The following is a 26,342-nucleotide window of genomic DNA, read 5'->3' on the forward strand; positions in this document are numbered from 1 at the left end:
GCTGTTTCAGACTAATTTTCACAGAGAAGCATATGTTTCCAGAATAAGTTTCCTCTTGATTCTGAAGCTGGTACTGATGTGTGGGGTGCTTGAAGAAGCTATTGTAAAAAAAGAGGAGGAGGAGAGAGAAAAGCAAAGACAAATGAAAAATGTAGTAAGCCTTTATGAAAGGTTCTCATAGCCAAAGGAGTCAAGAAAAAAGCAAGCTCTTTGAACAAGCAGGTGTTATTGAAGAAGACAGCAACAACAGCCCTGCAAAAAATCACAGATCATTCACTGTCTGTCCTGGTTTCGGCTGAGATGGAGTTAATTTTCTTCCTAGTAGTTGGTATAGTACTGTGTTTGTAGGATGAGAATAATGTTGATAACACGGTGATGTTTTAGTTGTTGCTGTGCAGTGCTTACACTAAGTCAAGGACTTCTCAGCTACTCACACTGCCCTGCCAAGTGCACAAGAAGCTGGGAGGGGACACAGCCAGGACAGCTGACCCAACCTGGCCAAAGGGATATTCCAGACCATATGACATCACGCTGAACAAAACCAGGGAGGCGGGGCCGCTCTCTGGAACTGGCTGGCCATCTGTCAGCGGGTGGTGAGCAATTGCATTGTGCATCACTTGTTCTGTACATTCCTTTATCATTATTATTTTCTTATTTTTCTGTCCTATTAAACTGGTTTTATCTCAACCCACAAGTTTTACTTTTTCTCTGCTTCTCCCCCCATCCCACTGGGGGGGAGCGAGCACCTGGCTGTGTGGTGCTTAAATGCTGGCTGGGGTTAAAACATGACACTGTCGAGTACCCTCTGCTGAGAGTATTCTGCTTACTGATTTAAGACATGCTGCTTTCAAGATGGGAATTGGTTGCTGTACAAATTTGTAGAGGAAATAGAAGACAAGAGAGGCTATAGGAGACAGCACCCAAATATGGGTGTGCTTGAAATCTGAAATGAGTCCTGAACGTAATCTAGACCTTGTGGCGTACAGATCCGACAGTTAAAACATTACATAAAATGTAAACACAAAGGAATTCTGAATCTTCCTGTCTCTCCTCTTCATAATTCATCTACTTTATGCAAAAGTGGTGCCATTCCATGGCACTCAGGACCAATACACCAGATTCTTCAGCAGTGTTAAGGGACCAAACTTGTGTAGATGACTGGCCTGCCAGTATTGAAGCAGTTAATAGGCAAATCAGATAAATGGGGCTCAACAAGTTGTCAGCTGCAGCTCTTACAAATCATCATGCTGTCAGTTTTGATTGATGAGTCTGCAAACACAGGAAAAATCATAGGTTTGGCATGGAACTGTAGTTTCTATTCTCTCTACACAGACTAATTAAGAAAATTTGGTTTGTATCAAAATGTTTACTCTAACTCAATTACTTGAGTATATTGAATATATGAGTTTCGTTAAAAGGAACAGCGATATGCAAATTTTTTAGTTCTCTGAACAAAATGAAAAATACGGAAAATGTTTAGATCCACCTAAACAAACAAACAAAAAAAGTTTTCTCAGATAAATTCAAATCAAAAGATCATTTTATGTTGTAGGAAGAATTTTGTGCTACCCATTTCAATGTTAGGAGATTTAAAATTATTTTTTTAAAATTTATCATTAAATTATAAAATTGAATTTAGGCCAATTTTAAACACAACATCAATTTAAATTAACTAGCTGTTTAGTTTAGGGAATACTTAGGAAGAATACTCTGATCTTCCAAAGAACATTCTGATTTTCCACTCTGTTTCCACCCCAAAGCCTACATTGAACTCAACACTGTTAATTTTCAGATATTTTAAACTTTTTTTTCAGTAAGTAAGCCATATTTGTGCAAAAATGTAGTAAGAACCAGGTATAAGGAAAAGCCAGGCTGTACTGAACAGCAAGCTCTTTCCCCATTAAGTGATTGCACCTGTTTAATACAATGTGGATCTTTATGAGAGTATTAGACTCTTACTGGGAGTGTCTCAGAGACAATTATAGAAGTGATAATACAAAGTTAGCATGCCAGATGTAGTGATGTGTTGAATGGTGTCCATTTGCTCCCAAAGGGAAATTTGGGCTCCTGTGTCCCTGAGGGCCCCATGTCCTTTTACGAAGGTGGAGCATAATCTACGTCTGTGCTGGTGTAAATGAGAACAGACTTTGGCTGATTGTCACTTAGTCAGGCTCATCACACTTTCCCACACAGAGAGCGTTCACAAAATGAAAAAACCCAGGTCACTCTAAAGCAATCCAGTTTATGCTTCTTCAAAAATTAATTTCTCTTTATCCAGCTAATTGCAATAGGAAGAGAGGTATTTGGGGACAAGTTAAACCTTACTGAAATGATACAGATGCTGTTGGGAACTGAATTTGAATCAGTAATGGCTTAGCATTGTAAACCAATGTAAAAGAGCAACAGCACAGGGAAGGAGTATGTTCCAACACTTGCTCAAGAAGCAAAGTCAGGCATGTACTGCCCTGTTCTGCTACTGGACTCAGCCTGCAAAACCCCACATCCATCATGTAACTCCTACTCTGCTGCACACAAAGTCCTTTGCAAACAGAGAGTAAATAAGCTGTAAAATATGTCTGTGAGCTTTTGTAATAACTCTAACAGTGAATTTCAGGACCTGGTCTGTTGCTAAGTAGGTCATTGCTACTAATGTCCAAGAGGAGAGACTTCAGTGGGAATACAAGTGAGAAGAGGTATGCAGTCAGCCTTGTAGCCATGGCACAGTCCTTACTACTTCTGAGTAACAGGAGAGGACCGAGCTGTCTGGGGCATCAGGGCCTCACAGCTCAACAGGCAGGACTATCCTGCCTGCTGCAGGAGAAAAATCTTTAAAACAAATGACTAAGCAGCCCCATTTGCTGTGAAATCCCCTGCGAAGGCCCCCAGCAAGTCTTCGGTTGCTCTCAGATGTGCTTGGTGTGCCATCTAGTGACAGGTACATCTTCCATTCCCCACCCACCCCTATTCTTGTCCCTTCCCTACACCCAGTAAACGAACAAACGAACAAAACACCCACGAGACAGGAACAAGAAAACTGAAATGCCTCCAGAAACCCCTCTACAAGCCCTGCATCTACTCTTGTCTTTTCTTTTTCATTTATTCCCACTGTCACCCTTCTCCTACTCACTACTCTCCCATTCAAGCACAGACCTTGCAGCTTTTCTAGAGACACTTGTATTGCCAGAGCATCCTTTCACTGGGTCAGTGAGTTATAAATCACTGGCCTCAACAGAGCTCTGGACAAAAGGAGCAAGGTAACAACAAAGGAAGAGGTAGTTTGTTCCATCTGAGCTTTCCCAAGGCACAAGCATGGCTCAGTGCTAGGAAACAGCCCAGGTCCAGCAAATCCAGGTGAAGGAGAATGACACCACAGCAGGTGAACCCTCAAAGGCACTGAGCCTCAAGCTGGTTCCTGTTCTCTTCCTCCAAAGACAAGAACACAACTGGGAAAAACAGTACCTGTATTGTTCCAGGTTTAGCCCCCCTCAAGCATTACACTGCAAACCCCTCCTCCACACACCCAACTGCCCACTTCCTCCTACCCAATACAAAGCCCTCAGATTAGTACACAGGTGCCTCATCAGGGATGGGGATCAGTTAAACCCTGGATTTTCCAATCTGTTTTGCAAAGAAATGCTGCCTTATGGACAAGCTAATGCAATTCTTAACTTCCAGTCTGACAGATGCAGCAGATACACGGGGTAATACAGGGATACTTCTGCATAAGTGAACATCGTAAGACATAACCTAGTGGAACAAATGGAGGCTGAGGGTCAAACTCACATTTGGTGAATCAAAGGGAAATACAATATGATTTACAAACTGTTCCCTTAAAGCTTGCCTGCAGTGCCTTCATTTGACTTCTTTCAGAACTGTAAAAGGCAAATTACATAGTCCAGAATTAAAGACAACTTCAAAACTGTGAGCATAATCCAGATCCTTAATGCTTTCCTTGAAGGAAGTGTCTGCCTGCCCCAAAGAATGGCATGAAATGACTCTGCTGGCATTATCACAGAGGTAATAATTTGAATTTTCCAGCACTAAGCAGATGCACTTACTATTAGAAGCATACTTGAATGCCCAAAAATCTGCTAGCTGTATTAGAGAAACAAGCAAATATTGTAATTCCTGCATTCAACAGTTTTTAACCTCAGGATTTGCCAAGGAACACTCTCAGAATTAATATGAATCTGGGAAAGCAGGAATTCAAAGTGCCGTAGCTATCCCAAATTTGTTCCCCCTGTGGTTCTTTCTGTAACATGGGTGCTTGAATGTGATGCTGACAGGAAGAGTAAGAGTCTATACAGGAGCTAATGTAGAGTAACTTCTATTCCACAATGACTGTTCCAGGGCCTTCCCTGTTCAGACAAGGCTTAAAGTCTTGGACCTGAAACTGATGCAGATAACCATTCCCTATTGAGAAAGATCACAGGAGACTAACCCTGCTTGGATTCAAGACTCATGTACTTCTGTACAAAAAGCTGCCTTCTTAGGGTGTGAACACAGTAAGAGAGATCAGACAATAGGCATCAGGGAAAAAAAGAGGAGAGTAAAGGATGACAGTAATGAGAGAAGATGTTTATTAATTGAAGCCCCGATTCCAAATATAGACCTATGCAATGAGAAAACCCAGGAGCTTTGATGAGATACGCACACTAGAAGGCTTTGCCAGCTCAGGACTGAGTATATCGAGCACATCTTGGCAGGCCTGTTCCATGTGTTGTTAAATTCTTCCAGCTAAGTCTGGAAGACGCCAGAAATACAGTTTTTATATAACAAAACCAGTAAGAATAGTCAGACGGCTACTTCTATTTTTTCTTTTTCATCCTTTAAGTACCGTCCTTCTTTACATACACTGCTAGTTTCATTTCTAGTCCCTATAGGCTGAGGACTTTTCAAGTTTTAAAATTAAACTGGTAACACTTAAAAATATTTTCAGGTTCTTAAGTCCTTGAGGTTAATATAGCCCCTTAACTTAGCAAATAAATTAAAAAATGTAACAAGCAATCATACCTTCTAAAAAAAGCTTAACAGCTTGTAATTTACCTGAGTGCACTGCAGGGAGAGTACCTGACCAGGGCAGCTTTTACAGCATGGTAAGATATCTTATCAGTTTTTAATATCAAAGAGAAATTGAGTCTGTGTTTTGCATGTGGAATAGGAAGGTGACTGTAACTGCGGTTCTACATTATTTCCACAGCTGCCTGTTTCTCTATTCATAACTGAATCAAGACTGCATGGTTTTGAAAACCAGAGCGTAATGGTTCTTAACAGGAAACTGTACATGCAAGAAATCAGAGGGTTAGACTGTTTATAATATTCATTTACTCCTACGGTTAAATCAGTTTGGACTTTGATTTCCCATTATACTTTTGCTGGATGATGGAACTATAAATACAAACCAGGTGAAACTCAATGGTGATGTGACGAAGTGCTGAGAGTGGTCATGTAATAGTCGGCCCACAAAGACCTGATTGCAGGAATGAGACCAACATTTAGAATGGCTACTAAAACCAGCTTGTGGATGAATCCCTTATCCCATCTGGGACCATCTGATATCCTTTAGCTGGGATTTGAAGTTCCTAGGAGTTGGGCATCTAGTTATAATTCATGCCTTGGAAAACACTCCGCGCCCCCCTCCCCCCAATCCCTGTTGAAAATGTTCTAATAAACTTAACTTCAAGGATAAAAGTGGACATTAACAGTGAAAAGCTACCTTTAATGGATAGGACTCAAGTGTAAATAGCATTGTCATGTAAGAAAATCTCTGCCTCCAAAGCCTGTAATTCTAACAGATGAAGCGAAGTATGGTTACACACTCCTGTTGTTTCCTCTGTACACTCGGGAACATGGGACAGCACAGATTTCTGCCAGTTGAGACTAAACAGAAATAGCATCAGAAAGGGGATATTGAAAAGCTTCTGTCATTGATTCACACAACTATTTGTCAGGTGGCAAGGGCAAGCAGTAGTGAGATTCCTGGATTCTATTTGTGGCTTTGCGAGTAGCATGACATCTAGTGCTATGGTTTACAGTTTTGGAACACTTCCTTTTTAATGACCTGGCGGGCTACGAAAGGGAACACCAGGCTTGTCGTTGTTAGCAACGCTGGTCCTCTTCCCAGCATGCTCAGTAACAAGGATACAAAGCACAAAACCACCAGCAGCTAGCAGAAGAGGCAAGTGTTATGCGAGACGTCCCGAAGCAGCGGGAGGCCAGGAAGGGGGCCAGCCTCCCCCGCCCCAAGCGCGGCAACGCCGCCCCTCTCCTGAGAGGATTCTGTTACCGGGACCTCATGCTACCTCTCTCATACACACCTGCGAGCCTCGGGATGCTCCAGCAGGCCCTGTAATTAGGGCCTATTCCAGGGTGGCTGAAAACAGCGGAGCGGCCACCGCACCTCCCTTAGGGGAGACCCAGGCCCGGGCCCAGGCCCAGACCCAGGCCCAGGCCTCTTTCTCCCCGCCTCACCCCGCAGCCACCGCCTCACCCCGCCGGCCTCGTCCTCCATCGACAGCTCTGCGCTCGGCAGCGCACGCCTTAGCTGGGCCTCGCGTCCCGGATGAGCCCTCCTTGTCCCCACCCTTCCCGCCCATCGATATCTCGGCGCTCGCCCCGCCCTCCGCTGGGCTCTATCGTTCCCGGGCAGCCGGGACACCGAGCGGGTGCGGAGCGCGGCGGGCCGCTGCTTCCCTGGTGTAGGAGACACGCACCTCCTGCCTGGGCGCTGAGGTGAGGCCCGGCCGCCTGCCTCAGGGCTGGCGCTCCCGCCTCGGGCGGGGCGGGGGCCCCCACCGGCCGCTCCTTCGGCGGTCGGCGCGAGCGCTAAGCCCCACCCCTTTCCCTGCATGCCCCCCGCCCCGGCCGCGCGGGGGACACGGGCCCGGCGCGTGCTGCCTCCCTGCGCCTGTGCAGGCAGCCCCCCCCCCCCCTTCCGCCCCGGCAGCCAGGGCCGGGCTGGGCCGGGCCGGGCCGCGGCGAGCGGGGCCGCAGCAGGAGCGCTGGGCCCGGGCCTCGGCGCTGCCCCTGCCCGCGGTCCGCTGTTCCTGGTTCGCCCCCCGACTTACCCTTCCAAAGCAGAGGCGCCAATAGGCCTCTCTCCTCCCACCGCGCGGGGCCTTCGGGCACCGCGCGCACGGGCGCTGCCGGCCGCGCGGGTGCCGCATGCGGAGCGGCGGGACGCGGCCCCCGCCCCCGCCCCCGCCCCGCCTGGGGCCTGGGGCCGCGGCGTGGGCGCCCGCTGGGCCGCGGAGGGGCCAGGGAGGGCGTGGGGTGAGGCCGTGCCGCCAGCCCGACGCCGCTGCCCGCGTTTCTTTCAGAAAGCCGCCAAGGGCGATGCCGCTGCCGCGCCGTTCGCTCCCGCGCGTCGTCCCTGCGAGGCGGCCGTGCCCCGCGCTGCTGCGCCGCTGCTGCTGAGATCGCGGAGCGAGCGCCGTCCGCCAGCGGCCGGGCCGCCATGGCATCCGGCTGCCCGCCGCCCTTCGGCGACCCGGGGGAAATGAGGGAGGGCTTTCTGTGCCCCCTTTGCCTGAAGGACCTCCAGTCTTTCTATCAGCTGCAGTCGCACTACGAAGAAGAGCACTCAAGTGAGGACAGAGATGTCAAAGGACAGCTCAAAAGTAAGAGGCGCGACAGCTGCTCCGATGTGTTCGTTTTTGCCGCCTAAAATTCCGTAAGACAAAAGCTGCTTGTGCTGTGAGCTCTCTCAAAATGTCTAAGAATAGTAAAGTATTAATTGAAGTGAGTTACGAGTGAGGTATGGGGTTCCATTTTTCTATAAACTACCTTAGGCCAGGGCATAATCTTTACATTATTCCCTATATTTTCAGAAAGTAAATTCTAAAGCAGGCACTTAAAAGACATCACTCTTCAAATGTCTGATTTTATGCATGATTTTTATTATTGGTCTTTTGGGATTTTTTGTTTGTTTTTATCTGAAAACTCTGATCTGTACTGTAACCCAGGTGAGTTCCCAAGCACTACATGAAGACCTTACAGAATATGGGGAATCTCTGGTACCTGCCAGGTACCAATTCATTAATCCCTTGTTTTGACAGTAGATAGAACTGTAGTCGCAGTTAAAGTTGAGGAAGGCTGTTGGTGGGAAAAGATGGCAAAGGGTGTGGGTGGTGGAGCTGGCAGTATATGCTGGGAGTGTCCCAGGGTGGTGCTATGGATTACTAGCTTTTACTGGTGTTTGAAAAATCCCTTTGAATTCTGTTTAACTAAAATATTTCCCTTTTCTTACCCCCCTTATGTACACAGTGTCATTTTACATTGGGAGAAAAATGTGCAAAAACTGGTGATAATTCTGTGTCTTCCCTGCAAAAATCTTTGTTTTATTATACTAGAGATAGTGGCCCGGCAGTCTTGAATTTTTACAAACCCCCCCCCTTTTTTTTTTACCTGAGATTGATGATTATTACTTCAAAAGTCTCTCCTCAGTGAAAAGTTTGTGTTTTTAACACATGTATCTTAAGGGTAGCACAGTTGAGTATTTAATGAATCTTTAAGTTGCTTTCCGTCAGTCTGGCTACTTCTTGGCACTTAGCACTGTGCTTTTCCTGAACAGTGAAGGTAGACTGGTCAGTACTGCAGTCATGTTCTCATCATGGGTACAGTGCTGTAATAGCCGAATCACAGATGCTTCTGTGGAGCATTTAAACCAGAACAACAATATAGTTTTCATTGTGATAAGAGGAAAGAAAACAACAACTTAGGCTTGGTAAGATTTCCCAAATGCTTCTTTTATTTAATACAAAACGCTTGCATTTTTTGATTTTGTTCTCTCTAGTGTCCTTTTAATCTAAAATAGCGTACTGTGGTTTCTCAGGCTGTCTTTCATATGTGTTCTTGCATAAAGGATGTTGGTTTTGTCTGCTTATTTGCTGTCCTAGTTATTCATCTCAAGGTCTATCCAGTGAAGTCCCTTCTAGAAGAAGGAAGGCCAGCAGAATCACCTATTTAAATTACCTGGTTTAGGGACTAGTGTTCAAACTGTGCATCACAAGTGGTTGCACAGCTTTATGCTGAACTCCAACTATCCTAATTGTGGAGTTATAGAAATGCTTACAAATCACCTTATTACTTCACTTGAGTCATACTGAGGTGGTTAAGTTTGACTTGATGGCAAACAAGATTATGAAGTTTGCTTGAAAAGCTTTTGTGTCTGTGGCAAAGCCATGAGGCATCCCCGCTTCTTTTTGAGTATGTCAGACTTTCAAAGTCCCAAGTGCAAACGTATTTTCTATTTAGTTAGCGTAAACGTCACTTAAATTGCAATGTCTAGCTGGCATTTGCTATGTTGGCTTGAGAGTAGGTGGGGGGAGGAGAAATCCTGTTTCTTAGATGATGTTACAACGCTAGCAAAGCCCTTGCTGACCTGACACAGTTTTGCTGACAAGCGGGTTTTTTATCACTGTCATTTTGGGAGGCAGCATAACTTCAGCAGCTGAAAAAATGCTAGGAAGTATGATGTCTGTATGAGGGCCCTGTGGGCACAGCCCTAGTGGCTGAAGCTCGGGGGGACAGACTCCAGCAAGGTCAAGGTGGAAGTTCTAGTGTTTTGGACACTAAATAAGAAAATTAGAAATATAAAAGGACGTGCTAACTCATGGTTCCCAGCAGCTTGTTAGAAAGCTTGATGTATAGAAGATCTAGTTCAAGGAGATACTGAATGTGTTCGGCAAGGAAAGTAGTACCCTCAACTGCTAGCCCTGCTAGTGTCCAGAGAGGAGCATAGCTGCAAGGGCAATAAAAGCTCTGAAGTTTCAAATTCCTGGGGGGGGGTTTTTGGTTTGGTTTTTTTTTTGCCCAGGAGACTGCCCTTCTCTCACTAGCATTCATATAAGATAATGCAGTGGGCGATTCAGTACTTTTGAAATTATTTAGGTGTACAAGCACACTAAAATTTTTAGTTTGTAGTTTGTGCAACAAGACAGTGTCAAACATCCTTGAATCCTAAGAAAATCATTGGGAATTAAGATATTATCGGTATGATGTCCCAGAATGCTGTGAAACGGGTCCCATAGTTTAAGACAGCTTACTGTTCTACAGTGAAGTCCCTGAATGGAGTGTCTACAGCTATTGTTTTGTCATTAGGACCTTAGTGCTACTTTATGACAGACAACAAGGAGCATTTCATGTCGTCTGTGATTCTCTGAACTGCACTCTGGTTCTAAACAGAGCATTTTGAGGATAAACTTGTCATCAAGGAAGTAGACTTGTGCTAAAAGATGAGGAATATTCCATACTGGTTTCATGTGACAAATATGCGGTGACTACCTGCCATGTTTGATAACTTGGGTTCATCTTTTTCAGACCTAGTCCAGAAGGCCAAAAGAGCAAAGAAGAAATTGCTGAAACGGGAAGGAGATGACAGAACTGATTCTGGATCTCAGGAACGATATGAGTCATTCAGCTATGGTGGAGTAGATCCATACATGTGGGAGCCCCAGGAAGTAGGTAGGAGAGCTAGGAAGTGATACGCAGTGGGGGTAACTTTTCTTTTAATCTTAATTGGGAAAGTGCTACAGTATTGCTGAAGTTGTATGAAATTGTGTCTGTATTGAGTTTGATTTGCTGTAGCATGAGGTTATGGTTCGCATATTGATTTCGTGCAGCCTGCCTACATTGTGTGGGGCAACAGGGAAACTGCAGAGAATGGAAAAAAAAATTGTGTAGAATCAGTACCCCGACTAACCTTGAGAGCAGGGTAGCTGTTTGTAATGTCATTGTGCATGAGCTATTGAGGCCCGCTGGATACGTGTTTACATCTGTGGGTCTAGCTTCGTTGAGGTGTTCTGCAACCATCTTGTGGCTTTTTAAAAAATGATAATCCACTAATTAATAATTCAGCTATAGCTATATAAAATCTCTAGGTTTTGGGCTACACTTAAAGTAGTTGTTAGTTTACATGTTTGACAAAAAGCTTGTCCATTGATTTAAACTTTATCAGCTTTTTCCTTCAATTTGAGGTGTAGATCATCTCTCATTAAAAAGAGGTTCACTTAAAAAAAAAAAAAGGCAAAAAACAACAAAACAAAAAAAACAACCCCAAACCCACCCCTCTGAGTATAAATCTACATTTGTAGAATTTCAAGGATAAGTTGACTGAGGCTGTAATTACAAATACTGCTACTGGAAATTGCCTCTTACTGTTACTGAAATATTATGTTTTTTTCAGGGGGAGGAAGCAGCACTATCTCTGGTGTATCTTGGGAAGGGTTCCCCTGTGCTGCTGACAGAGTAGGACTTAGTCCTTTGGGTCTGCGGAGTCTGAGTTCTGTAGATTATTACACTTTTGACTTTGTAACTATTTCAGCAGCAATCATAGTGTAAATATTAGCTAAGAATAAATTTAGGCAGTGAACTAGCAGAAGGTTTCTGAACATTAGAGAAGTGAGAACTGTTTTCTGATCAGAGTGGAGAAGATGAACCTTATGGATTTTAGGATGGGATTTGGTGGGTTTGTGAAAGGGACTGTGTGAAGTCTCCAAAGCAGTGGCTGAATTCAGTTACCCAGAGGGGCCCTTTCATTCCTATGAATTCAGCTTTGGGGGTTTTCTGGTTATTTCATTAGTATGAGGAAGTGAGATTCTTACACTTACGTAGGTAGTATCAAAAAGCAACATCTGATTTTGTGTTCTAACAGTCAGAAGGAAGACTTTTTTTTTTATTTTGTTGGTAACTTCGATTTTTTAATACCTAGTTCCTTTTATTTGGGAAAGGATCAAAACTTAAACTTGAAACAAACGTTGTCGAGTCTGAATTGGACGTTACTTAAATAGATGCTATATTGTTCTTTTGTATACTTGGTGATCAGTTTTCTGTAAATCTGGACTGCCTTCAAGGATTTGGTTCAGACCCCTAAAGGTGGAAGGATGATCAGAAGTCTGAAAGAGAAATTGCTGTTGCATAGACCTCCAATCATCATTGAACCTGCTTCTTGCCTTTGTTCAACATGTAGCCAGGAAACTAAAGGGAGGTGGTTTTGAGAATGCTACTAGTTGATAATAGCTTGCCAAATGTAACTGAGGGATGAAGAGGGGAAAAAAAATGTTGTAGATGTTTTCTTTAACATACTGCCTGTTGTTTTCTGTAGTAGAAATAAAACACTCTTTATTGCTAGCCTGGAGATCAGGCTTTAACCTGCATGTTTTGTTTAGAGCAGCACCGTGAAAATGTAGGATTCTAATGTGTCTTTAAAATTTGATTTGAACATGAGAAATAAATGGTGAAAAGAAGAGACAGATGTCTTTCAAGAGGCATTTAAATGCACTTAAATCCATACAGGACACCTGGTTGACTATGAAAACTTTCTGCTATCTTTCCAGGTGCTATGAGAAGCCATCTTTCTGATTTCAAGAAACACCGAGCAGCCAGGATTGATCACTATGTAGTTGAAGTCAATAAGTTAATAATCAGGTTAGAAAAGGTAAAGTTGCTGCTTTTTAATATTCCAGCCTTCTGAATGTTTCCTACATTAAAAAAAAAATATTTTTGCATGAAGTGTGCCCATTTATCTAGCAGTGCACTTTATAAAGGATACTAAACTATGACTCTCTTCACACATTACTGTTTTCCTTTCTATCCTTGAGTACTGCGCTTGGTCTGACCCAGTACCGTGGATATGATTTCTGTTTCTATGCAGTATTTTCAAGCTGAAGATGCTACTTCCACGTGCTTCAAGAACCATCTGTTTTCCTGTATATTTTCTCCATCTTTTACTTTACTACATTTCTCCCTAATGTTTTTGTCATGATTCTTCCAGCTTCTCATTCTTCAAAATCTACCAGTGATAGACTTACATTTTGGCTGAGATGCAGTAATGTTGGATGCTGTAAGGATTATGTCCAAAATGCTCTGATTTGTACAGGTGTGGTAGTCATTGTTTAGCACTACTTGTATGAATATGGCATTAGAAATAAATAGGAAAGTTGCAGGAATCTGGTGTAAAACAGGTTGAGACTCCTATCTCTTAAAAATGCCAGGTTTCTTCTTCTTGTTGGGCTGGGTTGTGTTGGGTTTTTTTTTCTTGCAAAAATACAGTTTTCTTGAATGTATTGTTTATCTTCTACTAGCTTACATCGTTTGACAGAGCAAACACTGAGTCAGCTAAAATAAGAGGTTGGTATGAGCTTACCTCAGACTATTTGCTCCTATAGTTTAACCAGCTGAGGAAATAATTGAATGAATATCTTGCATTGTGTGTATTCCCTCCCCTCTTGCCTGATCACAGCTATAGAGAAGTCTGTTGTGCCTTGGGTCAGTGATCAGGATGTTCCGTTCTGCCCAGACTGTGGCAATAAGTTCAGTATTCGAAACCGACGTCACCACTGCCGCCTCTGTGGGTCTATTATGTGCAAGAAGTGCATGGAACTTGTCAGTCTTCCTTTGGCAAGTAAGTACAGTGTGTGGTGTTAATTCCTCCTTTCCTTAGCTCACTCAGGGTACTGACTGCATCCTGGCTTTTTGCCATTAGGAAAAAAGCTACTGGTAATGCTTTGCCTGTGCGGAAAACGTGGTCCTTAATGTGTCATTCGGTTTCATGCAGACACTTGTCTGTGAAACAGAATAAGAAGAATGATTTCTCCATTCTTTGTCTCTGTTCCTTCTTCAGATTTGAAAGTGTTACATAACACTGAAGAAGTTAGTAGAAGTAGTAGTAGTATATACTACTAGTAAATATACTAGTAAATATAACTGATATTTAGTATCTTACTTTACTGAGTACCATAACAATGAAGGTATTAACTTCAGGAATTATAACTGCCAAGGTTCTTGACACTTAAAACTATTGTGGGTATTTCCAGTCTTGCTCATGGTTGTCCAAATGCTGACATTAAGGAAATTCATCCATGAGCCTTTAAGAAACCCTTCGAACTTTAATTTCCTCATCTAGTGCATTGGAGAGGAGATGACATTTTCTGTGGAAATAAATGACATTAACTGTGCTTTTTGGAGTGTTCAAGCACAAAACATGGACAGCATTAACATACCTGTTCTTCCACACACTATTCTATAACTATGCAAGCTCCAGCGTAAGAATGCTTCTAGGCATAAGCCAAGTAGGTGGTTCTCGGCAGTCTGCTCTCCAGCTGCTTTTAGAATGAAAACCCAAATTCTGACTTGCAGTCTTAGTTGTAATGGGTTCCTTGCATGTCTTTCAGCAGACTGTTCCAACTTGGTTTTCTAATATTACCTAAATGTAAAGTTTCTGTTGAAGTGCAATTCATTTGTGTTGGTAAAATCTGTTGGCTTCTCCAGTCACTGTAAAATTACCTGTGTATAATTTTTAGGCAAACTCACTAGTGCCAGCAAAGAGGCCTTGGGTTCTCATACTAGCCCAAACTCCTCACCTAATAGTGTCCACGGCTCCCGCCGTGGCAGCATTAGCAGCATAAGCAGTGTGAGCTCAGTTGTGGATGAGAAGGATGATGACCGAATCCGTTGTTGTCGGCACTGCAAAGATACCCTGTTGAAAAGGGAACAACAGATTGATGAGAGAGAATACACTCCGGAGATTGTGAAACTCTATGAGGTAAATCAAGCTCTTTGCTGCTTTCATCCTTAATGTATATATATTTGCAGTTGTCACTACTTGACTTTTGGCTTGTTATCTCATGTCCAAGCTCTTACTCACTTGTGTTAGAATAGACTACTGGGCGTTTATGCCACGTGACAAAGGTATATCTGAAATGACGGGGCCAGTTGTCATATAGTATTTATATCCCATGATAACTTCAAGCATCATTTTAAGATACATCTTCATTCTCATCATCTGGAACTAATAGTCGAGATGCCTGTCTCTTAAATTGTGAACTACGTCAGGTGGGATTCCTCAGAACAGTTCTTGTTTAAACCAATGATATGCTGTGCATTTTGTTGATGGGCTGCACTGGAACTATAGGACTCCATGTTGTCAGCGCTTGTTTGTTCTCACACTGATGGCAAATGCTTTTTTGAACCATCTATATCAAATATGCTTTGAAAGCAGGTACTGAGAATCATCAGGTATCTTTTCAGTAGAGTCTGTAACCCCCCAGGTTAGTATTAATGGGAGTTTCTGTTGGTGCTCTTTGTGAAGAGATTTAAGGCTAGAAGTTATTCAAGTCATCCATTAGAACAGCTTCTGAATTAAAAATTCACCTTGCAGGGGTACAGGGAGCCTGGCTCTGTTCCTGACCATGTGATCTGTTTTCTGAAGATAACTAGAGGGTCTTGTTATCCTGAATAGTTAAATGGCTTTCATTATTGTTAACTTTAAATGTGCACAGGCAGCATGAAAGGTTTCAAGGTTTATGTCAGCATGTTCTTGCATTAGTGTTTTAATATAAGTCCTTGTTTTCTTTTATACATTTTGTTTTAAATAAGAAACTCCGACTCTGCATGGAGAAGGTTGACCAGAAGGCGCCAGAATACATAAGGATGGCAGAATCACTAAAGTAAGCCCCACTTGCGGATTTTTGTTTATGACTGTATGTATTTTTCCTCCCCAAAAGTGTGGGAAGGAGTAAGGAAGTGGCATGGTAAGGTTGCAAGAGTGTAAATTACAAGAAGAAGCAGTGTTAGATTATCTGTTGTCTTTTGGATGCTCTTCAAACAAAGTAGTACTGAATTAATTATTAATGGTAACATTGCATACAGAGAAGTAATCTGATTTATTTTTTTTTTAAAGCCACTTCCCAGTGAGGCACCACTGTCATACTTTGACATGTCATCTTTGCAAAAAGGAAGTACAAGGCTACGATTATTTTTGTGTAAATGAGCGTCTTTGAAACAGTTGAAGTAGGATATTACAGCCCTCAACTGAATGGTATGGCTTTCAAGTAGTACCAGCAGCAAAGCATCATTTGAATGCTTCTGATCTGTTCTTCTGTAAAGCAAGCCACCTTCACCTGATGGCTGTTCTAAATCTAGCTGACATGCCCTGTGGTGCAATGGATAAGCAGCATTCACATATCACACTTGTGCATCATTTCTTGTGGTAGTATTCTCTCACCGGAGGTGACTTAAATAGCTCTAGCTATATCTGCAAGAGGTTGTCAGGTTATACTTCTGGCTTGTAGAGTAGAGAAATACACACAGTGGTCTTAGACTATGAAGACATTTGGGAAGTTAAAGTTAACAAATATTAGATCTGATGGCTGTAGAAAAATTAGGCTGTCTTTTATCATAACAAAACTGTTCTTATAAAAACACACCTCCAAAAGGAAGAAGGAAGTATAGAATGTGAAAAACATGCTAAGCTGTTAACTGCTTTTTGTCATGACTTCACGAGAGCTGGTGTTACATGGCTTGACAACTGGAGAAAAGTAAAATGAGTGACTTGGATAATGGAAGCACATGTCAGAAAACAACAGTCTTCTTACTGATAAAATTAAAGATTTCTGACTAGTAGCGAGTCCCAGAAACTGGAATCATAAGGATCATTCTCTCAAAAGTAGCTTCACTATCCATATCTTTTGTATTTGCGATATAAAAGGAGAGGGAAGCTAAAAACTGGTGAAGAGTCTTCCCTGTTAAATCCTAATTTCTTTTATCAATAAATGTGAGATTCTAGTAAAGTTCATATAATTGATTGTGTCCCCATGTGGACAGTCGGTTACTAGCATCTTAAATATTATACCCATGTGGGATTGTAGGCTTTTGCTTTCTGACAAACGTTAGTAGAGAACTATTTTACTTTAATGGTATAGTTACGTATTCAATCAGTCAGTGTTTTTTCCACACCCCATCGCCTGGAAGAAAAAACCAACATAGATGCATTTGCTAAGTATGTGTATATTTTAGATATTATTGGTAGAGTGGCATTCTTGTGTTAAAATACAATTTCTCCTATAATAGTAAATAATAATACAATCACAAATAAAATTATCTTCTGTGAAATGGTTCATGTTCACCAGATGATTGTCATTTTCCACTTCTGTCACAAAGAAAGGGTTTGTAAACACAGTGAGCTTGAAATAAAATCATTCAACCCCTTTAGTGTTAGCTATTCTTACCATTGTTGAATCTTGGTCATCTTGAGATAACTTCTAGTGTTAGTGTTATATGTATTGTTAGCTGGATGCATAACTTACAATAAAGTTGTATTTATTTCTTAGTGCTGGGGAGACAACCTACAATCTCGAACATGCTAATGACTTGAGGGTGGAGATCCAAAAAGTATATGAATTTATAGATGCCTTAAGGTAAAAGATCTCCTCTCTCTTCCCCACCCTGCTCTCAGCATGTGTGTATCTCCCTCTGTTATGACTTCTCTGTAGTTTTTTCTCAACTGTTGGTGTCTATGTTTGTGTACCATATACCTGCTTATTCATATGGATAATCAATTTGTCCGCTTAGTTGTAAAGAGTATGTGAAAAGGTAGATGCTGTTCCTATGCTGTTCCTACTTCCTTTTCCAGCCTTAAAAAATCATGCATTCCTCTGCAGTGGAAATAAATAAGCAGAGAGGAAACAAGTAGCGGCACAGTTGTGTGGGGTTTTTTTAAATTAAAAAAAAAAAAAAGGGTGGGAGTGGAAAGTGTTACAATATCCAAAATGGTTTACCCAAAAGAACATCAGAAAATTTTCATCCAATATTGTGTCTCTCCCCTTCTGTTGCATTTTCACTAGCCCTTGTTTTTGAACTGATGAGGCTGTACGTTTGCTTTGATTCAGTAAGAAGATTTTGAGTCTAGGTTTGCATGAAGATCCCCAACCTCATCCTAAAACACTACAACTTCAGAGAATGATAAGATACTCAGCTACACTTTTTGTTCAGGTAAATGGAGCATATGTTACGAGCTGAATGTTAATTTTACATAGTGTTCTCTTCTTTGCCAGGCATCCTCGTGGTTGAAACTATTTTGACAGGAGGTTTAGTTCTGTACATTTTCTGTAGCTCCCCTAAAGACTTACAGTAGCCTTAAATGACCTAGCTTGAATACAGATAGTGTAGTCAGAGCAGCATTGAGTTTAGGGACCTAAGAGAATGTGTGAATCTTGACTTTGTCTCTTGCTGAGGTGCGAACCTAGCTAGCAGTATAGTTACGGCAGCGAAGATGCGCTTAAACTTGCAGCGGTGACTGCAGTGTAGAAGTACCTTTTGTTTGTGGGGTGTTCTGTTGGTGGTATCTCTCTTCAAGTACTTGAAAATTGGCTGAATGCCTGCAAGCAACATTGTAAATATTTCCATTTTTGCCAGGAAAAACTGCTTGGCCTAATGTCCCTGCCAACCAAAGATCAGTATGAAGAATTGAAGAAGAGAAGACTGCATATGGTAAGATTAAGATCTGTTACATCTTGTATCGGGGCCTCTTTCAAGGGCTTAAGCCTAGTAGCTCTGTGTGTGTGAATAGTTGCCTTTAACACTGGATTTCAGCTTTTCATTTTTTTTTAATGCAGATTATGCCATACCCTTTTTCAGGGGTTCATGTAACACCATCATTGTATTCTATCCAGAACGTAAGTAGGTGTGTACTGAACAGCTGAACACTTCTAGAAAGCAGCAGTGACTCGGCTGCACATGCTGTTTCTGCTGCAGTGCATGCAAAGCAAGCCCTAAACTAAGTATGTTAGTTTATGTGGATTTTCAAATTGTGTTCTGGAGCTCATTTGCACAAGTAGAATTTGGAGACTTCTTTCATTGATGAAAAAGGACATATTAAAATAAGGATGCCTCTTCAGAGAGAGAGAGAGGGGTTTTTTTCAGTTAGGAGGGAGGACATCATTAATTGTAAACTAAACCAGCTTTATCTTGAGGTAGAAGTTGAGAAATAAGAATCGTTGCACTCCAAAAGCTAATGATATCAATGACCCGTAACACTGATGTTCTGTTACAGATGTCTGCCGTAGTCAGATGTGATGCGGTTACTGTCCAAATCAATCTAGACAACTCTCTGCACAGTTGCATTAGGCTTTTTTTTTGCTCTATATAAAGCACTGTCAGTGCTTCTGCTTGCCCTCAAGTCTGTAGGGCAGATGTCATGCAATTTTGATCAATATTACCACAAACAAACTGAAGGGAAGCATTTAAGTAATATTATGAAAATAAGCATTTTCTGCAAAGTAACCAAAAATGCAGCTGATGCCTTTCAGTGACAACCAGCAATGTCCAAGATCAGCTAACTTGTTGTACCTATGGATATTTAGAACAGAATTTTTCAAGCTCATGGTGTTCTCTTACTGCATGTTTTTTGTTTTAGGTGGCTCTCGAAACACATGCAAAACAAGAGGAAAAACAGAAAGACTTTATCTCCCGATCTGCAGCTGCAGTTAATGGTGATGCAACTCACCTGAAGAAAGGAACAGTCAGGAAATCTGAAGGCTGGTTACCTACATCTAGCATATCGAGAGAGAGGGAGATAGCAGACCCCCTCCTTCAGCAGATTGACAATATCACATCCTTTATTAAGCAAGCAAAGGCAGCTAATAGGATAGATGAAGTCCATATGTTGCAAGAGAACCTGAGACAGCTTCAGGATGAATATGATCAGCAACAAACTCTGAAAGCTATTGAGCTTTCTAAAAAACAGGCAGAAGAGGAAGAGATGCAGAGGGAGGAACTTCAGGTCCTTCGTGAAAAAGAGTGGGAAAGAGAACACCACAAATTCATGTCTCAACATTCAAGGACATGTTCCTTAGACTTCAGAGAAGTCAAGCAGCATCAGCATGAAGTTGCAAAAGAGAAATGGAACTTAACAGCACAGGCATTGGATTTGGATGTTACTCAGATCAAAGGGGACCCAAGTTCTGAAACTCCTGCTGTCGAGCAGCTGCCAGCTAAAGAGCACTTGATCTTCACACTCAAACCCCAGAATGTCCCACAGTGTGACAAAGACCAAGATCAGACAGCCTGTCGAAACCCCTTTGAAGATGAAGCAGATACCCCTCAGTTAGAGGAAGATCCTGCTAACCGATTTGCCAAAGACACTTCACCAATAGTTTCTTTCTCTAACACAGCTCAGCAAAGTGATAAAAAAGAATATAATCCATTTGAAAATGAGGAGGAGGATGAACAAACTAATGGAGCACCTGGCAGCAATTCAAACCCTTTTGAAGAGGATGAAAATCCATTTCAAAAGCCTGGGGGCAGTTGGAATGCTGGGAATCCATTTGAAGAGGGATCCTCTACCAATCCCTTTGAAGTGGAGGATGGTAATGAGATCTCTGGAGAGGAGGCTATAGAGGAAGAGCTGCTTCTCCAACAGATAGATAATATCAAAGCTTATATATTTGATGCCAAACATAGTGGACGAATGGATGAGGTGGAGGTACTGACAGAGAATTTAAAGGAACTGAAGCGCACATTAGCAAAGCAGAAGGAGAAATCCAACTGCTGAAGCAGCAATAGGGCTGTGTAATAATTATTTTAAGTCTGCTGTTCAATATGGGAAGATAGAGCAGATACTTATTTACAAACAGGACTACAGATCATGAGGGAATTGGGAGAATCTTGACTTACGCACTTTCAATTAGGCATTTCTGCTACTACTCAGTCTCGAAACTTGTCTTGAAACAGTCTTGAAAGAATAGTTGAGGTATGCTGCTGGTCTCAAATGCTTACACTAAGAAACTTTTAAGTAACTTGTTACAACACCCTTTTAATGCTAACTGGTCTTACTGTGTGCTTATTTTGGACAAAGTGGTTAAGTGGTAATAGAGAACTATGATTTGGAAATGGTTGCAATGTTGGTTTGTCAGCTTTCCCCCTTTCTGTTTAGTATTGTAGTATTGGCCTTCCAAGTGGGGCTTTGACTAAAGAGAAACAAATTCTAAGACTTCTGCATCCTCTGATAATGACACAGGGTAGCGTTACAGGCTAGCTTAAATTGCCTAATGGTGTTGTGAGAAAGTGCCGTTAAAAAGCTACTGTGATTATTTTGAGGTGCAAAATACACAGGCTTGCAGATGAATTTTTTGCAATGCTAATACATAAAAGGGATTTTAAGATTGAGAAGAACTTTATAACTGATCTTAATATGAGTGACTTTTTAATGTGTTTATAAAAATTCCCAAGTAAAATTTGGATGCTGTCTTTTCATGACTTTAAGTTTCCCATTTGCTCTGAGCACAAACTACAATGTAATAGAGTGTCATGCTGGCTTCAGAGACCTGCTTGTGTGGGTACAAGTATCTACTTATATCCAGGGAAAAAAGCATCAGGCTTGCACCATTTCAAACTATAATATAAAGGGTGACTCTCAAGTTCCTAATTATATTACGGGATCTACACATTCCTTTAAATTCTCTGGGTGACAGAATGATCATGTTTGTCATATTTGAGACTGGAACCCTCTTTTTGTAGCATTCAAGGAACAAAAATCTTGTTTACAATGGGGAGCTGAAGTGCCACTGAACTGGAATTCTGTGAAAGCTGGGAGACAAAGTCTATGGCTGTGATAGTGCCAAATAGCAATTCTCTTTCGTATGATTCCCCTCAGAAGTTGTTAGGAGAATCAGGCATGTCTGTCTTAAATAAGAAGCTCCAAATTAGAGTTATCTTCTGATCTTGTGGTCGAGGGGATGACTAGGTGATAGCCAGTACCTGTGACGCAGGAGGGCTTAGAGCTGGGCTTCTGAAGATTGGTATCAGAAATGCAGGATTGTGTCAGGGTTAATGTCAGCCTGTATTTTTGCGAAAGACGGAGCCTGAGCTGCTTTGGTTGTTTTTTTTTCTTTGAAAGGCAGAGGTCCATCATCAGGCATCAGTGTTTGAAAGGGTGGTGGGGATGAGTTAGGCTAAAGGGTGTATTTATTTAAAGCTGAAATAGGGGGAAATTGGGCAGATCACACTGTATAGCACTAATAATAGTGGGCTTACTCAGAAGTGTAAACCTTTATGGAATGGGACAGGTATTTTAACTATGTCTCTGATAATATGCATTAGCATAGCTGTAACCCAAGCATTGCATAGTATTTTAGAGACACAAATAATTATGCTACCTACAGAGCAGGAACTCTAGTTTTATTTTGCTGTAAATAAGTGGAGGTAGAGACTTGAACTGTTTAAAAAACTTAACCACCTATATCCTCACTTAATAGCACTAGTAACTGATCAAAGTAACTTAGAGCAGCCAGTTAAGGACAGCTGATGTTCTTCAGATTTAGGCTACAGTTGAAAGGTGTGCAGAACAGGTTGTCTTAAAACCATGAAGTTTTTATAATGAGATGTTTTGTTAGAGTTTGAGTCCCTGAGTGTTAATTTGCACCAAGTGAAATGAAGAACAGACGATTCTGAAAGGTTGTAAACTACCAAAACACGTGCACTGTGGCACCAAATTTATGAAGGCAGCAAAAAAAAAAAAAAGACAGCTAAACATAATCCCTGGCTGGAATTGTTTAACAGAAATCGTATAAGGTAGTTACTTAAGACAGACTTGTTTGGTAGTCAAGAGGATTGCTTCCTGCACTGTAACCCAAAGTTTTTTTGGTATCAACAGGAAAAAAGTTTCAGTGGCTTCAGCTTTCACATTTAAAGGGTGTTTTTTCCTTGTTGCAACTGTCCTGCCTTGTTTGTATTTTCAGTCTAATACACTAATAATTAAAGTATCATTGTACATGTAATAATGTATTTTTACAAGCAGCTAACAGACTAGCATACCTCATGATCTTTGTCAGTGTTAAATGTGATACACTTAGACATCTAATACTAAAGTAATCTCCAAAGTGAAGACTTTATGCTTGTATTTGGACTGCTGTGAGGCTCACAAGGCACAACAGAATGATGTCTTAACCGTAAAGCTCAATAACTAGCATTGACTTTTGTTAAAATTGCATGCACTACTCTGTATGGAAACTTTGTAAACAGAAATGAAATAAAACAATGTTTATTTTGTGCTGTGTTTGTCCTTGACAGTTTTTACAGGTTGCTTGAATAGGTGTGAAATTTGGTACTTGACCATTAGCTCAGAAATGCTGAAATACAGTTCTATAGTAATTTGCATATATAAGCCTGTATTAAAAGGTATGTGCAATTACCAAATTCCAAGCAATATAGTACAATATCATGTGTTTATATACTATTCTGCCTCAAACAATTACACTATAAGCTATGATGTTTAGAAGGGTTTTTTTGACCATGTGCAGGGAGCAGGAGTGTTTGAGGTAAGAGGAGTTACATAGCAGCACTGCACTTTGAAGCATAATGGACTTGCTGGCTAGAATTTGCTGGAAGTTGATAAATCTAGACACTGTTCTCTTTTGTATGTTTGGTTTTTTTTTTTAAGGAAGATTGCTTAGGAAATTGTCTTAAGAGTAGCTTTTTTTTTTTTGCAGGACAATAAAGATAATTGTAAAGTGTATCTTTCAAATACCAACTTAACATGTTCTCCTTTACTGCTGATGCTCTTGACTTGATCAGTGCTGCTCAGAGCTGCAGTATGAACTGCTGAAGTTGTATCTTGTTGTAAATGAGACTTTTACCTGTTTGAGTGGTAACTGAATAAATTAAGAAAATTCAGCATGTAGTGTGAGGCTGGAGTTATGTTATCATTTGGCTGTTTTCAGTTAGTACAAGATGGAAATCTGCAGGAACACTTCTACCGTACTTTCTATAAATTGTGGAATTCCATGCTGCTTCTAAGTTAATTTAACTTTTTAGCCTAGTCTATCACAAAGGAAACATGATCTTGTTTTTTGTCATAACCTTATACATGCAGGCATGAGTAAGAAACAGATCTAGTCATTGTTTTCCTTGTTCTGCTTTCCTTTTATGCAGTGTTGACTGTAATGCTTTGTAAAACTGGCACCAAAAAAGCTGGGGTTTTAACATTTATTTGTCACTTTAATTATTCTAGTTGTAACCGTAAGACTTGTGAGACAAGGTTTGTCTATTATAGGAACTTGCTTCCTGTTTCCAGGAGCCGTTAGCTCTTGTCTCCCACTGAAGTACCTTCATCATCCAGCCCTGAGGAGAAACAACTCTGTCACGAGACGTCAGGCTGATGCTTCATTTTTCATAGCAGCTTTGTATTTTCCCCTCATCTCTTTGGGCAGTGGCACAAAAGCAGGGCAGGGAACTTGGCCTTCAATTTCACACATGCATTCTCGCAGATGATACTTCCTGGGCCCAAAAGTTGCTGGATGTGATAGCTTTTTCCGTTCTCCTTCCTCTTTTTCAAGTGTTTCTCTAGAAAAGAGATCTGTTTGTTACTATCGGAAGCCTGAATGCTAACATTTCTTCTCCCCTCCCTGGAATCAAGTTACCAGAAAGATGGATTTACAGTTCCTAGCTTGTGGACTTTACCCAGCTCACGTCAATTTTGTCTGGGAAAAGTGGTATTTCGTACTGCATACCTGACAAAAATTTGCAGGGATTGTATTATGATGTATACTCGACTGCACGTTAGCTTATTAAGTGTTACTTACTTGCTTTTCCCCAAGATTTTTTTAATGTGCTCATTTATTTCTTTGTTGGTTTTATCTTCTACGTCAACCAAAACTTGTTCTCCGGTGTCTGTCAAGAAAGATTTGTAATAGTACATTAAACAGTACCCCTGTTTCACAGTAGCTGCAAAAAGTGTTTTAAACACACGAACTAAGACGTCTGCTTCTGTACTACAGTTCACGTACAGTGTAATGTTTCAATAGGAAAAGCAAAGTCGTCTTCTAGGAGAGCCGGCAGAAGCGAGAGGCCGGGGAGGTGAGTGCGGGGCCTTTGCTAACGTACAAAGCCCCTTCTCTGAACAAGCGCCCTTCCGCCCGCCTTGCGGGCCGAGCCGCGGGGCTCAAGGCAGGGTGACAGGCAGGCGGCCCAAGCCGCGCTTCTGGCGTGCGGCGGGCGAACCCGCTCGGGGGAGGCCCCGCGCGGGGTCCGGGGCGGGACAGGGGGGCCCGGGGCGGGACAGGGGGCCCGGGGCGCGCCCGGCTGCCCGGTCCCGGCGGCACCTACCCAGGTAGAACCGCAGGAAGGGCGAAGGGGTCATGTTCCTGAAGAGCATGATCTGCACCCAGGGGTTCTTGTACTGGATCTGGGGGATGTTGAAAAACACAAACTTTCTGGAAAGAAGGAGAAGACAGACACAGAAAGGCAAGGCCGGATGTCTCTGAGGAAGGCGCAGGCCGCCCCGCGCTCCCGCCGCGCCCCCGCGCTCACCTCGCCCCCTCGCTCAGCTCTCCCGCCGTGTTGTAGTTCACGGTCATCACCTTCACCGAGCTCTTGAAGATGACGTCGCCCTGGCTGAGATACTGCAGCGTCCGCCTGATGGGGAACCTGCCTTTCATCGGCATGGCGGCGGCCTGGGCCCGCCTCGGCTCGGCCGCCGGGCGGAAATGGCGGGAAGCGCCGCCCCGCGCCGTAGTTCCCGCAGCGCAGCGCCGTAGTTCCCTCAGCGCCGCGGCGGAGCCTCAGGCGGCTCAGGGCGCGGGGAGGCAGCGCCTCCCTCCGCCCGCCGCCCCGGCTCCCGCAGCGCAGCGCAGCGCAGCGCAGCCCGGCGGCCGCGGCTGCGGCCCCGGCCCCTGCCCGGGGGTGCGGTCCGCGCTGCCGGGGCTAGCGGCGCGGGCAGCAGCTGGCGGAGAGGAAGCTGTCGCTTCACCCGCAGGCCGTGCTGTCTCCGCGGGTCTCCCAGCTGCGTCTGCCGCGCTCTTGAAGAGCTTTGGAAGGGTCAAAGAAGTTGCACTTTTTCACCAGTATTTTGCAGTTTGTCCCAGAACCCGTCATTGTGAGCTGCATTTTGCAGATCTGGCTTCTCTACGTAAATACGCGTGGTGATCTCAGCCGTGTTATGTACAAAACGGAGGATGCACTTAGCGTTCGGAATAGAGCCCAAGTTCATTAATTACCTCTGTTACAAAATGTGTGTGAAGGGAACTAAAACAAGACCCAATGCATCACCTTAAATTAAAAACTGGAGAACAGGAAGGCGCCACCAGATGAAAGTAAACAGAAAGCATTGTCTATTAATAGCTAACTATCTATCTCATCTCCTCAAAAAAATTGAGAAAAACAGAAGGCTAAAGAAGATGAATTAAACCTTTAGGAAAAGGTCCTTCTTCTCTAGAAGTAGCTGCTTGGTGTCAGTAAGGTCATGGGATTTATCTTCTGTCTTAGACCCAGTTAAATCACTTGTAAGATAATCACTGTAGTTGAGGGAAAATACTGTTTCTCCCTAAAAGATAGTAAATTATGTATTTGGCTTAGACACCTAATGTTTAAGAAGACATTAAGTGAACTTAAAACTCAAGAATGCATTTGTATTTGTAATTCACTTTAATGGTATAAACCTCATTTAGGTAGTAGTATTAAGCCACAACAATATAATGCCACATTTAAACAGCATTTAATAAAATGCATAAGCTAAATCATGCACTGCAATACTCTATATACAAACACAACAATGCAAATTCCTCTTCATG

General features: G+C 42.4%; 2 protein-coding genes across 3 annotated transcripts; one reads left to right on the forward strand and one right to left on the reverse strand.

Moving 5' to 3' along the window:
* Window positions 1–7,456: 7,456 nt before the first annotated feature.
* Window positions 7,457–23,712, forward strand: RBSN (rabenosyn, RAB effector). Of its 2 annotated transcripts, none has more exons than XM_059823073.1 (11): window positions 7,457–7,619; window positions 10,321–10,464; window positions 12,336–12,436; window positions 13,083–13,128; window positions 13,241–13,402; window positions 14,301–14,542; window positions 15,376–15,446; window positions 17,109–17,195; window positions 17,667–17,769; window positions 18,193–18,282; window positions 19,193–23,712. In XM_059823073.1, exons 1-11 carry the CDS (start codon window positions 7,457–7,459, stop codon window positions 20,327–20,329), a joined length of 2,346 nt encoding a protein of 781 aa, XP_059679056.1. In that variant the 3' UTR covers window positions 20,330–23,712. The 2 variants fall into 2 exon arrangements, with proteins under 2 accessions (XP_059679056.1, XP_009819710.1); XM_009821408.2 differs by having other exon boundaries at window positions 18,193–18,267.
* Window positions 23,713–23,746: 34 nt separating this feature from the next.
* On the reverse strand, window positions 23,747–25,260 carry MRPS25 (mitochondrial ribosomal protein S25). The gene is made up of 4 exons (XM_059823074.1): window positions 25,084–25,260; window positions 24,880–24,986; window positions 24,357–24,444; window positions 23,747–24,117 (listed from the first exon to the last, which is right to left on the reverse strand). The coding sequence occupies exons 1-4, from the start codon at window positions 25,215–25,217 to the stop codon at window positions 23,925–23,927; spliced, it is 522 nt and encodes a 173-aa protein (XP_059679057.1). The 5' UTR covers window positions 25,218–25,260; the 3' UTR covers window positions 23,747–23,924.
* Window positions 25,261–26,342: the final 1,082 nt, after the last annotated feature.

This window comes from Gavia stellata, chromosome 12 (genome assembly GCF_030936135.1).
Source record: "Gavia stellata isolate bGavSte3 chromosome 12, bGavSte3.hap2, whole genome shotgun sequence".
NCBI lineage: Eukaryota > Metazoa > Chordata > Aves > Gaviiformes > Gaviidae > Gavia > Gavia stellata.

Bases quoted from the DNA above. Each gene is read 5' to 3' on its own strand.
- RBSN (XM_059823073.1), top strand. From the start codon at position 7,457: ATGGCATCCGGCTGCCCGCCGCCCTTCGGCGACCCGGGGGAAATGAGG. The intron at 13,403-14,300 runs GTAAGTACAGTG...TATAATTTTTAG, and splicing joins TGTCAGTCTTCCTTTGGCAA to GCAAACTCACTAGTGCCAGC. The intron at 14,543-15,375 runs GTAAATCAAGCT...GTTTTAAATAAG, and splicing joins AGATTGTGAAACTCTATGAG to AAACTCCGACTCTGCATGGA.
- MRPS25 (XM_059823074.1), bottom strand. From the start codon at position 25,217: ATGCCGATGAAAGGCAGGTTCCCCATCAGGCGGACGCTGCAGTATCTC. The intron at 24,987-25,083 runs GTGAGCGCGGGG...CCTTCTTTCCAG, and splicing joins GAGCTGAGCGAGGGGGCGAG to AAAGTTTGTGTTTTTCAACA. The intron at 24,445-24,879 runs GTAGGTGCCGCC...CTTTCTTGACAG, and splicing joins CTTCCTGCGGTTCTACCTGG to ACACCGGAGAACAAGTTTTG.